The following is a 16903-nucleotide window of genomic DNA, read 5'->3' on the forward strand; positions in this document are numbered from 1 at the left end:
AATGTCCCTTATAAAACAGAATGAAAACCTTAGCCAGTTTGTTTCGCACCCCATTTAAGGATTTCTATTTAATCGGTAATCTTTGTACAATCTATAAAGCAAAGGGAAAGTTGTGCCCAGAATCGTGTTGCAAGCTGAGTTTCCAGTTCCACTGAAAGAGAACAATAAAGCCTTACTCACTGGAGCCTTAATTTTTCACTTGACTTGATAATTCTTTTATGAAAGCTTATAATATTTACAAGAGACTAGTTGAGCCTGTTTTGTGAAGTTTTTTTTGATTATATTACATTTTTTATTGCGAAATGCGGAAAAAGTTTCAATTTTGAAGAAAATATATTCTCCTGTTCCTGTTAATAAATGTTACATAACAAAAAGTAGTTGGAAACAATTGTAAAGTTCTCCCAAAACGAAAAAATTATAAAAAAAAAAAATATTTAAATGTTATACAAAAATGTTCACCAAAATAAATATTTATTTTTTTTTTGGTTTTTAGTAAAAATTTGTTGAAAAATGAGGGCTCCGGTTTTGAACCACTGTGTGCTGGCTTCATCGTGCACTATGAATTACGGTAAACGCATTTTGACGAAGTCCTTGAAAAGGATTTGGATTCATTTTTCGCTACAGCAGGGGGACTTGTACAATTAAATAACATAATTATCTGGTAAATATTGGATTTAAATTACGAAATGGGTAAGGTACTTTTATCAAACAGATTGTATGGTATGTGCGTATTCCCAAATCATTTTGAAAAAAAAAATGTCCTTTATTTTACGTTGGTTAATATGGTCACCGTAACAATAGGTCAAACGATCACTTATGAAATTTGATAATATTAATCATAATATTTGAACTTAACACCTTAAGTATAGCGCTAAAGAGACTAACTCACGTAAATTTAACCCATTCGCGGCCAAAAAATGTATTAACCCTTTCGCGACCTAAATGTAAACATATATACATACATACATTTACTGTACTACTTCGTCATCTGCCGCTTTGAAAAGTGCATTCAAATTTCTTTCTCTTGTTTCTTCTTACAAACATATTTCAAAAAATTTGCGTTTTTCTTACATTAGCTCCTTAGAAAAAGCAGCTTTACTTCCTTAACGCAAAAAAGCGCAACTCGATATACAGGGTGTTCTAGACAGACCAGCCCTTCTAAAATCGGGGAAACGTTTTTTATTGGAAAATGTAAGAACATGAATTACCAAGTTGTGGGTGCGCTATCTTTTGGTCGTATTACAGACTTCTGGTTGGGTTAAACTGACCAGAAGTAATTTTTTTTTAAATGTGATATATGCATGTTGTTATCACAGATTCCGATTCTGTACATAAAAATATTTAAATTTTGTTTGAAACTTTTTACCTTCGAACTTCAACTTGTCCTGGACTTCTAAAAAATTTAATCACTAAGTCGGGGATGTTCTATCTTTTGGTCGCATTATTGACTTACGGTAGAAGTTGGGTTCCATCATAACAATGCCAGGCCACACACATCTTTGATGATTCGAAACAATCCACCATATAGCCCGGCTTAGCACCGTCGAACTTCCATTTATTTCGGTCTCTGCAAAACTCTATTGATAGTCTTGGCCGACCGCAGAGCCGCTGAAAATTACTTGGCTAAGTTTTTCGCCGATAAACCACAGAAGTTCTACACCGAGGAAATTATGAAGCTACCCGAGAAATAGTAATAACAGCCAATATATGCTTGAGTAAAATTGAACCAAAAATTCGCGGGGACCTTTTATATGAGCCAATATTTAGTTAATGCAAAAATAAATTCGTAAAGAACTTTTTCACTGTTGACATTTTAGAAGAGAAAACATTAAATTTGATCTCGAGCACCGTTTACTTGCCATTCAACTTTAAGGACAAATTACTTTATTTTTCAAATAAACGCTCTTTCTCCGCCAAGATTAACCTTTATTGTCTGCATTATTGATCCAACAACAGTTTTGTAACCCGGAACGACATGGCGTATACGTGACAAATAAACAAGAAGGTGTATGAATAAAATACCTCAGTAACAATAATCCGCTTAGCAATACCGATAGATACTTAGTTTAGATGTGAGCGTTGAAAGTTACTAAATCGCAAAAATATCTGCACAAAAACAATTGATTGGTACGTTTCAAGCGTGAGTGGTAGGTAGCATTGGATTTCAGCACACAAATTGTTTTGCATTGTGTTTTTATGACAAAACAAGCCATTGTTATACTATTTGTATATTCGTAGTAAATGGTAGTAAATAGTATTACAAGTAAAGGCAAGCACACCAATTACGAAATACATCAATTTTGATGAGCAATAATTGTTGGCGGTCGGGTGCTATAATGTATGTATGTATGTATATACAAGCATTTGCAAGAAACCATAAAGCGCAAAGTTTGGCAGTCAATGGCAAAACGTGAATGTGAAAGAGTGCAAACGTTCGAAAGTGAAAGTTCTGGATTGTACTAAGCTAGCTTAGTTTGAAAATTTTAAAACTTACAAAAAGAAAAAAAATATTCCGAGGTCAATAAACGGTGATGTGTGGTGTTTTATAAACACACATACTTACATACAAAAGTACGAAAAGTTGAAGGAACTGTGTTGTTTAAGTATGTGTGGGTTTTAAAATCGAATGTAGTACCATCAAGTTTACCAAACGTCATTTGTCCGTTTTTGAACTCTTCATTGCCGCATTTATTGTCATAAATATTCAATCAAATAACGGGTGATTTTTTAAGAGCTTGATACCTTTTTTTTTAAAAATTTTGCAAAATCTCATCGGTTCTTTATTTGAAACGTTAGATTGGTCCATGACATTTACTTTTTGAAGATAATTTCATTTAAATGTTGACCGCGGCTGCGTCTTAGGTGGTCCATTCGGAAAGTCCAATTTTGGGCAACTTTTTCGAGCATTTCGGCCGGAATAGCCCGAATTTCTTCGGAAATGTTGTCTTCCAAAGCTGGAATAGTTGCTGGCTTATTTCTGTAGACTTTAGACTTGACGTAGCCCCACAAAAAATAGTCTAAAGGCGTCAAATCGCATGANGAGCAAACAATCTATAAATACCCAGACTAGGGTGATCGATTCTAAAAATAAAAAAAACTTGATGTATTGAAGAAATGGTCAATTGTCTGGTCCAGCCTTTTTATTCAGCTCAAAATTCAGTTCTTATTCTTCTTTCTGTCAATTACTATAGATGGATTTGGAAAAGGTAAGGTGATATCGTTTAGGTATATGGAGATCGCACCCGCTAGCTCTGTCCCCTCAAGATGAAATAGATAAAACTATAGCCTTTGCGAAGAAGTTAAAAATACAGAAACTAAAGCGCCTCCGCCCTCGAGAGACTCCTTCAGGGTGACATACAGACGGCTCGAAGACTCCAAAAGGTATTGGTGCTGGAATCTTTAGACCCAGAGCCAGAATCTCAGTCCCCATGGGGAAATATCCGAACATGTTTCAAGCGAAAGATTACGTCATCTGTCTTTGTACGGAGACAATTATGAATAGAGGGTACCGTTACGAGAGTATCATAATTCTAAGTGACAGCCATGAATAAATTGTTCACATGGTAAAACAAATTGGGAAAAATGTTTCTCATGGAGTTCTCGAAAGGGCTGAATAATATCCAGTTAGCGTTGGTACCCGCCCACAGGGGAATAGAGGGTAGCGAGGAGGTGGACTGTCTCGCATCGGAGGCGGCAGTTATAACTCGAGTGACCCCGAGCCCTTCTTGGGAGTAGGTCCCAAGTCTATAAAGGAGGAGCTCAGAAGGAAGAGAGTTTACTGGACGAATATAACAGGAGGAGAATCCAAAGCTTATTTAATTTCCCAACCGAGAAGCTTAGCTCTGCCAGTTCTGTTACTCAAGCCGCGAGACACCACTATACATCCTCATCGAGTGTGATGCAGTCAGCAGAAGACGTGGGGGCAGTTGGGCTCAGCGTGGCCAGAACTTAAGCACATTTACTCCCTATCGCCGAAGGCGCTGTTAAACTTTCTGGGGGAACTAGGTTCAGAAGTAAGTTTGTGAAGAGCAGATGGCACAATTGATCACTTGGCCGCGGTACACACGTAATTGTTAATATCTATATTTTGACAATTTTTTTTTTAATTTTAGTTGACGCAACTAAACTATTTCCTCATTGTATATTACAAATACAATAAATTGGTCGTCTAATTCTTTACCCTTATTTAGATGCTCCATCGCATGATTTCTGCAAAGGCTGAAGGCAGCCGTAACCGGTTTTCTTCTAAACCAGATTCGATAAGGGATGATGCGAATTTGCATAAACCTCAGTCCATAAAAATTGAGATTCTAAAGAAATGTATTTATACTACCATTTGATTTTTAAGAAATGCTGCACGTGCACATAGGACTGCTTGCGTCCCAATAATCTACTACGTGACATCACATATCTGCTTCCATAATATCTTGAAAAAGTGCAACTTTGTTAAGAGATTTCACCGTGTCATTTAGGTACGTAGAACCGACTTTTTTGGATTTTCGGCAACATACAAGGCAATTGGCCGGATGGCCGGTTCAGTAATGCGCGGTGCATGAGCTACAAATCTGCCACAACGCATCACTCCGGACAGGCGCTTGATGTCATCTAATGCCGCCACAACATCATGCTTCACCAAGCTATGTCAGAAGGCATCTCTATAGGCTGAAGCACGAGGTTCAGCACTACGTATAATAACCACCACTTTATCCTTTGAATGTCGTCATCAGTGTCCAATCCCCACCTGTGGACGAGAGTGAGCTTCAACTGTCGCGAGAGGTCCGCGCGAGACTCAGTTGAGTTCTGGATATTGTAGCCGTCTCAACTCCTACCTACACAGATTCGAAACCAGCATCACTAATGAGTGTCCAGCCTTTGGAGAATACCCCCCAACGATACCAACCAGCTCTTCACATGCACACTCAATCCAATTCAACTAACACTCCTCTGCCATTGCTTCTACACCGCTTGATGAAAACGATTGAATGAATATCCGATCTAATTAGGGTAAAGTAAGCCGCTACAATAACTACAACAACATCGCCTTTGCTGGCATCCAAGTTTTCAAAATCGAATTTCTGTTCTTGATGAGCGGCCTATCAGTGCAAAGTATAACCTAAACGGAAATATCTGGTTTAAGCTGGACAAGCGTAGATCTCGCCCTTTCCACTACTTGGAGCGACCACTGCTGCGACATTTTATTGGAGTTCTCACCGGCCATTGCCTGATGAGAACCCACGTCACTTGAATGGGTTTGCAGTCAAACGACTACTGTCTTAGCTGCCGTGATGAGGAGGAAATCGAGTGCGTGGAGCACTACTTATGCAACTGTCCTGCTCTGGCGAGAGCTCGTCGATACTCGTTTCTCCATTATGCTTTTGAATGTCTGGCCGAACTTGATTCAGCCAATATCTATGACTTTGCGCGCTTCATAAGAGCTACGAAGTGGTTCCATTTTTAGGGTAAGAGGAGGGATATATGGAGTCTCTAATATGGCATCACAACGATCCCATGGTGGCCTAAGTGGGCCCTTTTCCTGAGGAATGAGGGCAGCCGAGATAACCTAACCAAACCTAACCTAAACGGAAATATACTAATTTTTACTGGGTAATTTGCTTAACAAGGCCAGAGGGAAAATAAAAACACCAACAACGAAAATGAGAAAATAAAAGCCCCCGCTTTCTAAAAAGTGGTATGAAATCCAGAGATGTTGTGAAGGTATCTTTACCGTCTAGTAATTACCTATATTTTGCTTCTCATCTTGAAGAGTTCCACATTCTTTACTTTCATTGTAAATTTCTTCAGGTGCAGATCTATGAAAGCTAGACTGTGGTTAAGTTTAGATAGAAATATAGCGCACTATTTAGACTCCATCTAATTGTCTCTATTGCTGTTTTAACAGATAAAAATACTCGCCAAACACTTTCGAGGAATGCTCTTGAAGTGGCAGTCCGAGGCAAGAAATAAATCGGGGTCCTTCTGGTAGCGTATACCCGATTACTTTAGATTCCGTTGCAAGTATAGTAGGCAACGCAGAACGCCGCCATAAACTTTTGAACCTCAATATTACAGCTTCTAAATACTTCATACAAAAAAAAAAAAGAAGTTGTGGATGGCCCATATTTTTAAATTGCATCGATCACCCTAACGCGGGTACACTTTTTCTGTGCAAGTTTGTGCTATTTACTTTTAGTAAAAATAAATATGTACATTGTCTTTTGTTTTGCTTTGCAGCAGAAGGACAGCGTCTAACTGTAAGTGGAAAATATTATGAAAATTTAATAACATTGCGACAGTGAACTGCCAAATTGCGGCGTCAGGGCGTCATGACAGAGTCAAATGCAATCGCACAAGAATCGAACGAGTCAGACGAGGATTGCGAGGTTTACTGTGAGTATCATACGCTGCTTTCACAATTAGCTCAATGGTTTGAGATTGGTACATAATCCTCAGACTAACGAGCTCTGGCACTAAACCTTATCAACTAATATTTGAAACTCTTTTTTCCAGTTCTTAAACCGGTCAATGAGTACAACATCGTTGACAAAATCAAAGAAGCCAACAAGGTGTTATTTGAAGAGATAACGACAGTAAACGACAAGACTTGCCTCTCAGATGACATTGCCGCCGCGGTCAACTTGATGACCGATTCAGAAACTGGTGCGTCCCTACGCAAAGTGACCTTCGCGCCTAATTTAGAAACATACGAACCGGACAACGCACTCTTAGAGGCATTAAAGCTGACACGCGAATTCGAGGAGGCAGTAGCCGAAGCAAAGGAACTCGATCGCAAGCTAACAAATATTTGCGCATATCAAACAATTGTTGAAGAAGCGAACACCAACGACGAAGCGCAACCAGACGCAGACGCAGACACAGACACAGATGCTGATGCAGCTGATGCGATAGATCAAAAAGTCGCGGAAACTCTACTCTCAACAGACTTAACGGAAACAAACGCCGCGAATATGCCATCGCCAATAGACGAAAACTCAAGCGCAGTACCGGAGCCGAATGTTGAGGACGATATTGTAGAAGAGATATGTGAGGAAATTGTAGTTATGGACATGGAGAGTGAGCAAGCACCGCCTGAGACGTCCGATGCGCAAGTGAGTAATCCACGCCGCATGGTGAAGCTGCGCACATTTGATTGTGCAGAAGAGGATCCACCTGATACGATTGAGACAGAGCAGGACAATAAAAGTTTGATTAACCTCCTCACCTCCGATGGTGAGGAAGAGTGCTGTAGCGCTGCCACATTCGATATCGACGTGGACAACAGTGATCTGGATGTGGACGATATTGACGTGGACACAAGCACAAATGAACCGGACGGCAATGCCAATGCAGATGTCGAAGAAGCGCTTAATTCGGCCAATAACGATGGCACCAGTGCAGAGGGTTATGGCGATGATGAGGATGACGATGATGATGATGACCTCTCAATCATAGTCGCCTCCTACTTACCCAATGACTTCGAACAGAAACGCTTGGGCAGCGGTCGACGTAATGCGGCGAATAAATCACGACGTCTGCTAGCGCCATTGAGTAAACGCTTCTCATTTCGTCGTAAATCACTTGCACGCAACGCCATTGGCACAACTTGCACAAATATCGCCGAAGATGGCGGTAGTAATGGCGCTATGTCACGCATGCGCCGGCCACATCTACCACCACCGGAAGTCACCGATTTGAATATTCGCACCTGCTGCGAATATCGTCGTCAGTTGTCGGAACCTGAAAAGCTACCCAAATACACGGGGTACCTGTCCGAGTATGGGCTGAGTCGACAGCAGCTCGAGCTGCGTGAGGAGAGTCTGCAACGTAAGCAACGATATGCGCTACAGCAGGCGTTGAAGGCAAACGATGCCGAAATGAATAAGATGCATGACAACGAACGCGCCTTCACCACGTGGTTGAGAAACAAAATGCGCTTCCCAATCAATAAGACGCGCAATATGTTCGATGTGAAGCGTCGCAGCTTGGATGCTGGGATGGGCGGAGGTAGCGGTGGCGCTTGCGGTGGTAATAGCGCAGTGCGAAATGGTAGCGGAAAACGGAAATGAGAGGAGGGAAGGCGGAGGAGATGGATGATAGTAAGATGGATTTTCAGTGAAATTTTGGGTTAGTAAAAAGGTGTAGTAATAAATATTTACTTTATACGATGTATAGTTCACAGTAAATTTCGCTACTTTCTTTAAACCGGTAATTCCCAAACTGGTCCAGGTGTACCCCCAGGGGTTCACGGGTTTTTTTGAGTGGTTTATAGTGCTCTTGACGAACTGCTGTCTTCACACGTGGGGCAACCTTAAAGGCCACCTGCAGAGTAAAAAGAAACGGATGTTGGTATAACACTGAGTGGTGCGAGGCGGAAATTGCTGGCGGCAGAGATTTGAGCACTTGGTGTCTTTTTAATGCCACATGATAGTACGCCACCATTACCTTTGTTGAAGAGATTCTATAATGTTGAGTTCCCTGAGGCTGAATGCTGGTTTAATTCAAACTCTGAACTCGTACTCACACATTGCCGAATCTTCATTAATGGCTCCAAAACTGACTCTGGGTCAGAATCTGGGGACTTGTTCGAAGTTAATGGGGATAAGCTTCACCTTCCGCTTAGGAAATGTGCTTCGGTCTTACAGTCTGAGGTATTTGCAATCCTCAAAACCAGGCATTGACCAGCCCTCTATCTAAGTACTTCCAAACTAGTTCGGCAATTAAAGTCTCGATTAAATTATGTTGGTAAACATAACGAGCTTGCTTTACTCTGGGTGCCAGGTCACTCGGGAGTACCTGGTAATGAGACATCTGACCATTTGGCCACATTTGGCTTAGACCAGGCATTCCATGATCTGCACTCCTCACTTCGGATGCAGGTGGGCGAAACTTATGTTTCCTTCAATCTCAGAAAGTCCATCTAGTTTTTTACTCTCGTTGAGCAGACGGTACTGCAGACAATTTGTTGGACTGCTGACTGGTCAGTTCACGTGGCACAAACACCTGACTGTTATACGTGTACATGACCACTACATTGGCCAATCCTGCCTTGAAAAGGATGAGACGGTGTGGGGCGATACTTCGGGAGTGGGAGTACTGAACTTCTTCACGGATGGATCGAAACCGAACGTCAGTGTTGGTGGAGGGGTGTTATGTCGAGAGCTTTCCATCAACGCTAAGTTCAGTCTTCTGAACTGAGATAGTGTATTTCTGGCAGAAGTGGCTTCTATTAAGAAGGCAGTGGAGGCACTACTCAGGAGTGCGACGACAGTTAGCGGTGAGCTTTTATTCAGATAGCCAAGGAGCTATCAAGTCCTTAAATGCGCTGGAGTTGGGCTCTACCTTTTGGGAAGTGTTATCTCTTCCAACTTGCTGTTAGTTAAACTGTAAAGGTCTCCTGTGCTTTGGGAGACCATTCGCTATTCGAGAGATGAGGAACATTGGTCCTGCTGCGATGGCCACTGTGTGTGTTGCTGCCTATTTGTTGATGATTGGCAGCATCGATGGCGTCTAATGCAACCGCAAAGCTCTGTAGTAGGGGCGGCAAAGCAGCAAGTTGTTCATTCGCGCGGCTGGTGTTGCATTTGACTGTTCTGCCTTCCAGTATATTTTGTTCGTACAGATGGATTAGGCTTTGCTCTTGGTTAGTCGCCACGTAGAGGTTGGAGCTGGATGTACTTAGGTGGAGGACGGGGAGTTCATTCGTTGCTTAGCTTCGTGAACTAGCATATTTTCATCAGTGAGGCAGTAATGCCGCTTTTATTACGTTCCTCGAACAGGCCCTCTGCCTTGACAAAGATTTTTAAAAGAAAAAACATCAACCGTTTAGCGGCGACGTAAAACTTAATCTATGGTAAAACTGTAGACCGTATTTGGCACGTTATGCGTGCAACTCTGAACTTGCTGAAGAGCGAATGTTCCCCTCGCCTAAAACTAAAATTGAGAGTACACAAATGTTTTTGTACAAATGGAATATTTGTTTATATGCAAACTTATTTTAAACAAGTAATTTATAAATTTCAAATTTTGTTTAAAATTAAACACATAATTTGAATTAAAAGGATGCTTCATTTTTTTTTTTGATACAAACAATACATGGAAAATAATCTGACAATGGACTCTGAACAAAGAGTAGTGGTATGCGTTGTTCCATTCGCTCGATTACAATGCAATCCTACAAGTGCGAATATCATTTGAACATTCCGGGCTATGTTACTGTAGACGTTTTACTATAGAGCTGTCGGTTGAATGCTTTAGTGACGTGATTTCTTCGATTTGTGACCATGGTCTCGACTATCATCGCGTGAACGTTTGTGGCTACTGCTACTGCTGCTGTGATGATTGCTCTTATCCTTGCTCTTGTCTTTGTGTGATGATGAGGAGGAATGGTGTTTGTCACGACTGCGATCATGGTGTTTATCCTTGGAGCTAATTAAAAAAAAAAAATTTTAGACAAAATTTATTAGAACAGTGCAAAATCGATGATTTAAAATTTTGTGTTGGGCAGCAAAGTGAAAAATTTTGATTTAGTTAAATTCATTTAGAGTATGCCAATTCGAATGTTGAGTGGAAAAGGAATTTTGTTTTGTGTGTGTTTGCTGTTACAGTGAATAACAAACCTATGCCCGCTCGAACTGGCATGCTTGGCAGATTTTGAATGTGACGAATTTGAGGTTGAGGCAGTGCTTTTATTCTTTTTACTTTGACGAAGCTGCACTTCACGATCTCTGCGACTGCAGTAAGATTACGATGTTTACGAAATAAAGAATTAAATATAGGTAGATAGATATACATACATATTTTTGTAAATATATATCAAAATCGTTAACACTTTTGAATTGGTCATATTTGTTCATACTTTTGCCCCAAGAGCGATACTAAATACCTACATATCGCACACCGTCGTCAAAAGGGGAACAGCTTAAAATTACACGTTTGCCAGAAAATGCGAAAAACTATATAGCATATCGTCGTTTAAAGTACAAAACCGCGTATCAACATAATGCAAAACAGCGTATCAAGATAATACCAAAACCGCGTATAAATTAGTAAAACACTAATTTCAAAATTTTTCTCTCTGTAATGACGCAATCGCATTTCTGGCTAGTATGTTTCAGAACGAATGGATAAGGCTTAAGCCAAGAGCTCGGTGAGCAAATCCAGTTTTTGGCAAAAAATGTCAGTTACGCGGTTTAGCAGAACAACCATACGCTGTTTTGTACTTTAAATGACGATATGATAATCATATAGACAAGGGAGACTTTAACTTAAGTTGCTTTAACCAATTATAACAAAAATTTGCTCCAGCTTTTGAAGAAAGATAAATAAAATTTCTGTGTACATTTTTAGCGCATATTTTCGAAAATGCCAAATTTTGAGTTTTGCCTCTTTTGAAAACGGTGTGCAATATGTATATTTATACATAGATAGCTAAGATTTTTCAATTTTTTCTCACCTATGTTTTGAACTCTTCGAGTGCTTCTTTGAATCATAAGTTTTGCCATTCGGTTTGTCGTCGGTGTATTCTTGATTTCGATCTTCTTCTGCAGCTTCGCGCTCTAAATCAGACCAATCCTTTCCAGATTCCTCATCCGAGCCCAGTTCTATGTGAGAAAAAAAGTAAGTACACATCTCTCTTGTACATAATAAAATAAGCTCCCACCTTCACTATCTTCACTTTCATCCTCAGATGCCTCCGAGTATTCGGAATCTTCCTCTGATTCTTCCAAGGACTCAATATCGGTCGGCTCATATGCCTCATCTTCTTCCGATTCCTCTTCTTCATTTTCACCTTCACTGCCCGAATCAGCATCCAAGAATGTCCAACCACCCTGCTCGAAGAAACCCTCCGGATCGTCAGTGATTGTTTTCATAATCTTTGCCCAATTCAAAGACTGTATACCCTCCGAGTAACGGATATCACAAGAACTGTGGTAAAAATTACCATTAAATAACTGATGCTTTAAATAGAGTTTATCTCAAACTTACTTCAACCACTCCTTAACGTGATCAAGCAAATTCATGGGAATTGCGTTGACCATTGCCACCTTTTTCTGATAGTCCTTGAAAACGAAAATCATGTCGAAGTTACGCAAATGGAATTGTACACGTTCGAAGTGTACCAATTCGACGTCGTCGAGAGTTATAACAAATGGCGGCCATTCTGTCAGATTTACCAAGCTGCCCGAAGTTGGCTGCAACGTAACTGTGCTACGGAATGGTGCGCCTGGGAAACCCAACTCGCGGAATGGCGTGTCGAATTCTACTTGTTGCTTAGTCATCGACTCCACTTTCTCGCAGAAGCTCTTGAATGCCGTTTTTAATTTATGACGCAACTCACGTTCAGCCTGCTCAGCGGCCAAATCATCACGGTCGTGCATATGCTGATGTTTGCCTAAATCCGTGGTGATCTCGCCTACTTCTGTGTAGAATTGAACATCGACATGCTTCTTCTTGCCAAACATAATGGCATGCTTCAGGTGGAAGTGCAACAAAATTATCATTTCACCATCACATGGTTGAAAGAATGAACTCTTGATGTTGTTATAGAGTATATCCACCTTATCGCCACGTACAGATATATAGCGAAAGCCGTTCGTATGTGCCTCTAAACTGCCCGTCATACGTTTTGTTACAATGTTCGGGCGTATATATAAATCTTTGAGTTTAGGATTACCCTTATTCTGCGATAATATGAGTGTATCCTGCTTGACAAGATCTTCCTTTTCGCGTTCTTCTGCTTCACGCGTCTTGAAACGCTTCTGTACTTCTTTAATCAGACGGAAAATGTTGTTAAGATTGGACGAAGGTGCAGAGATTTCTCCGTGCTCTTTCACATTTGAGGAACGATAGGTGCTAATAAAGAAAATTGTATAAAATTAATACACATGAAGTGTAACGGGCGTAAAATTTAATGAAAAAAAAACTAAAACTTACACTTCCTTGAGGAATGTCGCCTCTGGTTGTGGGTATAGACCACCTTCGTTGCGTCCCATAGTGGCACCGGGATGAAAGAAGTTAATACGTAGGTAGGTGTATTCGCCTTCTACAGATTGTGAAATATTTTTGATCGTAGAAATGTGGAAGGGTACTGGTATGCCAAATACCGGCAAAATTACGGTCTCGTACTTTTTGTCCACGTATAACTTCAACTCCTTTACCTCTGGTTCACGTGGCATTTGGCTGACAGATTTATACGAGACAGTATTTTTACGCACCTTTTCGACTTCCTTCGATTCTCCCTGTTTAGCTAGACGTTCGCGTGCTTTCTCATTCAAAAGCTGTGCTAATTCTTTTTGATGCTGTTTGCGTTTTTCCTCGGTATTAGTCTCTGTACGCAACTTATTTTCAAGTACAGCATTACGTTTGCTACGCCCCAATATTTCGGTGCCCTTATCTTCTTTCACTTCCTCCTTCTCATCCCCATCCTCTTCATCACTATCATCCTTAATAAAAATGCCGATATTTTTTATTTTCTTCTTCGAAGGTGTCATTATATTAGCTGGAGAAGAGTCTCCAACCAGCACAGTGTCACCAATGAACAGCGCATATGTTTTGCCCTCCTTCTCTGATGCATCAGAATTAGTGAGATTTGCGATGCCTACGTTCACATTGAATACCATATTCTTTTTCACTTCAGCATGACATTTCGGACCTATTACAATCGAGTTCTCTCGAAATTCAATGCCCATGGCAAAGCCGAAAGTCTTGGTAAAGTTATCGTACAGTTTGGGTTTCTCTTTCTTTATATATTCTACGGTGGTGTCGTAAATTTCATTCAGCTTAGCGCCGGGTTTTAGTAATTTTAAAATTTCCTCCTGTACATTTACCAGAAAGTTGTAGTTTTCTTGCATTGTGTCGGTGGGATTTACTAAAAATGTGCGCGATATATTTGAGCAGTAAAATTTGTAACGTGCGCCCAACGAACAAACAATAGCGCCGAAATGCAAATAGTTTTTATCGCTCAACGCAGAAAATTTCAGGCTATAAGATCCACCAGATTGTATTATTGGGGTGTAACACATTTCTAAAACCGAGGTGTCAACACCGGAAACATATTTCTTATCGGTGAGTGCCGATTCAACACCGTCTGACAATTTAGCGTGTTTGATTTTCTAAAATGTGAAAGCAAACTGGGTTATAATCTGCTCAACCTTTTACATTTTCTATATTTATACCTTATCCGAGTCAATTATATCCATAATCTCATCTTTAAGGTACTTGTTAAATAGATCTACAGATACCAAAGATGCTTTTCGTATATTGTTAATCTCCGGTTCATCTTTCGGGCACATGATGTACGCCAACGCTGCGCCAACATCTAAATTTTCGAAACTCTCACCCTTCAAAGCTGCCTTCCATGAATCACAGAACTCACTGGTGGATACATCTTTAGCAAAAACACCCAGTGTTTTGCCATTTTTCGATGATTTTATTACTTCTTTTAATTTGTCAAAGTTGGCCTTATCTTTATCGTTCTAAAAATAATTTATTATATGGTATGTATATGTGCTAATAGTTTTTCTTCCAATCTCCCTCTTACCCTATCGCGCAGCAATAGTTTTATTTCGGGTACTCCTTCCTCCTTGACATTTTCAATCTGTTTAAGAAATTCGATTTTCTTCTTGCTGGCCAGGAAATAGACTGCATCTTTAGCAAATATGGATATGGTATCAGTGAGTTCATAGCCAAGAAGCCATATCTCAAGCGCCCGCGACTTGGAATAGACTATGTCCTCATCCACGCCTACAACACACATGATGCAGTCCACCTTTTTTAATGTATCATCATGGGCAATGGCTGGTTCCTGTCGAAAAAAGAGCGGGTTTAATGACGAATTTTAAAATTTTACAAGTGGCGTGCAGATCTACACATGTACATACAGACACACATTTTGCAAATTTTTACAGGTTATACATAGTGGGTATAAAAGATCACATCGCATTGTGCAGATAACTCACCCGCCATTCTGAATACAATCGTTTTATCCGGCGCAAAAACGTATTTTTGTCCAAAGCGTAATTAGACATTTTTGCAGCTGCTGATCCTACGGCTTGCTAACTGCAACCAACACGCTTGTTTGATAGAATGAGTTGTAGGTATGTATGTAACACAGTGCGCAAAAGAAAATTGTTAAATTGCGTCTTTAAAGGACGCAGCTAAGTTCTCAATTTATTATCCACACACAAAACAGATGTACTTTTTCCCGATTTCACAGTTCAATTTCTGCAACAATGCCGGTGAAATGCAAAAATTCCTCCAGACAATTCGCGACCATCAAACGACGCACACCAACTTAGAGATGACACGATTAATCGAAAAACGCATAATAATCGGTAATTTTTTTCGGTTAATTGGCCCTCTTCACCTGATTGAAAATTTCGCTGGTATTCTACGTTTTTTTGCACGCGAAATGGGTTATACCCCTGCCAGCATTTTCTATTACGCAAGTTACAAAGTCGACACCAAATTTCTTTGAAAATAATAATAATTCTAAAGGCCCCGCCAGAGAGAAAATATTTTCTGCATCACAGGGATGCTTTTGACTGACAAAACATGCAGAACATGACTAGTCGGCACAAAGAAAACGTTGCTGCAAACAAACCGGCTAAGTTGCGGCAATGCATGCGTAGCCAATCTGGCGTCTTCTATTCAAAATCCCATAGTTAGCTTGGATGTCAGCCAAAATGTCACATGCCTGAAAATCTCGCTTGCGTTCTGCTTTTTTCTCTCGCAATCGAGATAGAGTTTTGTTGAATGGGCATTTCACAGCATACGTTTCACAAAAAAAAAAGTTTCGAGCTTTGCAGGCTAAATTTGTATTTTCCACCAAAATAAACGATGTTGATACTCTGAAGAATGCACGTGAAAACGTCCGGTTACATTTGGCATTTCTCCTCTTCTTCGCAAAAATAATCGATAAAACTAGGTTGGACACCGAAAAGTTATCGGTTTAATCTGGGATTATTTTATAATAGGTGCGTTCGCATAGCTGTTAATTGTTTAAGTTTAACCAAAACTTACAGGTTTTTGCGTTCGCGTACGCAAAAAACTTGCAAAGTAGGGGAAATTGAGAGAGCAAAGTGACATTTCATTTTGAGGGGAAGCTGTTAGTTTCTGTTGGAAAAATTTTTGCCAACAGCAATTTGCCAACAGGGAAACAGCTGATCAAAAACAGCTGGTTGGCATTTACGCAAATCACAAAATTGAATTTGATGGTTTGGAAGATAAAAATTACAAAATGCGACTAATTAAACTTGTAAGAAATAAGTAGTTATTTGTTTAATCAATAAACTGTGTCAGTATAACACTTTGCGACGACTTTTCGTACGTTATAAATTTTACACTTTTGTATGTAAACAAAAATTATATCAGCTGTTCGTCTAACTTGCAAGTTTCTGCAAATTTTCTGTTCGCGTACTATTTTGGATATTTCTCTCTTGTGAGAGAACAGATGACATTTCGCCGGAATTTGGCAGTTGGTTGGTTTCTGCTAGAGATTTTAAACGAACGCACCTAATTACGGATTAACGAGGGACGAATTTTGTATGGCCTACAGTGATGCCAGCCGAGCGAAAATTCACCGATTTTAGTGGAATTTGAATTTCTCGGGGTAATCGGGAAATGCATTTAAATTTTGGGGAAATTCAATGCAACCGTGTGGATTCTGAAGAAATTACAACCGTGCATACCGACACTTTTCACCTAGGTAAAGAATTGTTACCTAAATTCGCCAGTAACACCACCTTGTATAAATTCGCCTTGAACACCACCTTGTACAAATATTCGCCTTGTACAGAGCAAGGCGAATCTATACAAGGTGGTGTTAACGGATCCGCTGATTTCGCGGCGAATTTGTACCTCTTGTCAAAATGATGTGTTTGCTGTAATTTTGTTTTGTACTGATTGT

The 16903-nt window shown here is 40.1% G+C and overlaps 2 protein-coding genes across 4 annotated transcripts; one reads left to right on the forward strand and one right to left on the reverse strand.

Annotated features, from left to right (window-relative positions):
- The first annotated feature begins 1862 nt into the window (after positions 1-1862).
- On the forward strand, positions 1863-8154 carry LOC108362943 (fibrinogen-binding protein). Of its 2 annotated transcripts, XM_017616104.1 has the most exons (3): positions 1863-2127; positions 6232-6387; positions 6508-8154. In XM_017616104.1, the coding sequence occupies exons 2-3, from the start codon at positions 6324-6326 to the stop codon at positions 8061-8063; spliced, it is 1620 nt and encodes a 539-aa protein (XP_017471593.1). In that variant the 5' UTR covers positions 1863-2127; positions 6232-6323; the 3' UTR covers positions 8064-8154. The 2 variants fall into 2 exon arrangements, with proteins under 2 accessions (XP_017471593.1, XP_017471594.1); XM_017616105.1 differs by lacking the exon at positions 1863-2127 and having other exon boundaries at positions 6214-6387.
- Positions 8155-9950: 1796 nt separating this feature from the next.
- Positions 9951-15315, reverse strand: dre4 (SPT16 homolog, facilitates chromatin remodeling subunit dre4). 2 transcript variants are annotated; one of them, XM_017616101.1, is made up of 9 exons: positions 14955-15315; positions 14537-14800; positions 14172-14471; positions 12931-14108; positions 11983-12849; positions 11657-11922; positions 11450-11597; positions 10614-10727; positions 9951-10422 (listed from the first exon to the last, which is right to left on the reverse strand). In XM_017616101.1, exons 1-9 carry the CDS (start codon positions 15021-15023, stop codon positions 10248-10250), a joined length of 3381 nt encoding a protein of 1126 aa, XP_017471590.1. In that variant the 5' UTR covers positions 15024-15315; the 3' UTR covers positions 9951-10247. The 2 variants fall into 2 exon arrangements, with proteins under 2 accessions (XP_017471590.1, XP_017471592.1); XM_017616103.1 differs by lacking the exon at positions 10614-10727 and having other exon boundaries at positions 14955-15314.
- Positions 15316-16903: the final 1588 nt, after the last annotated feature.

Source organism: Rhagoletis zephyria, unplaced genomic scaffold, assembly GCF_001687245.7.
Source record: "Rhagoletis zephyria isolate East Lansing unplaced genomic scaffold, Rhagoletis_zephyria_1.1 Rzeph_scaffold_01150, whole genome shotgun sequence".
Taxonomy (NCBI): Eukaryota; Metazoa; Arthropoda; class Insecta; order Diptera; family Tephritidae; genus Rhagoletis; species Rhagoletis zephyria.

What these genes read in the sequence shown, in the direction of transcription:
- LOC108362943 (XM_017616104.1), top strand. Translation starts at nt 6,324, where the DNA reads ATGACAGAGTCAAATGCAATCGCACAAGAATCGAACGAGTCAGACGAG. An exon ending in CGAGGATTGCGAGGTTTACT is followed by an intron (nt 6,388 to 6,507) that starts GTGAGTATCATA and finishes TCTTTTTTCCAG; the next exon opens with TTCTTAAACCGGTCAATGAG.
- dre4 (XM_017616101.1), bottom strand. Translation starts at nt 15,023, where the DNA reads ATGTCTAATTACGCTTTGGACAAAAATACGTTTTTGCGCCGGATAAAA. An exon ending in AACTATTGCTGCGCGATAGG is followed by an intron (nt 14,472 to 14,536) that starts GTAAGAGGGAGA and finishes AATTATTTTTAG; the next exon opens with AACGATAAAGATAAGGCCAA. An exon ending in GCCAGTTCGAGCGGGCATAG is followed by an intron (nt 10,423 to 10,613) that starts GTTTGTTATTCA and finishes TTTTTTAATTAG; the next exon opens with CTCCAAGGATAAACACCATG.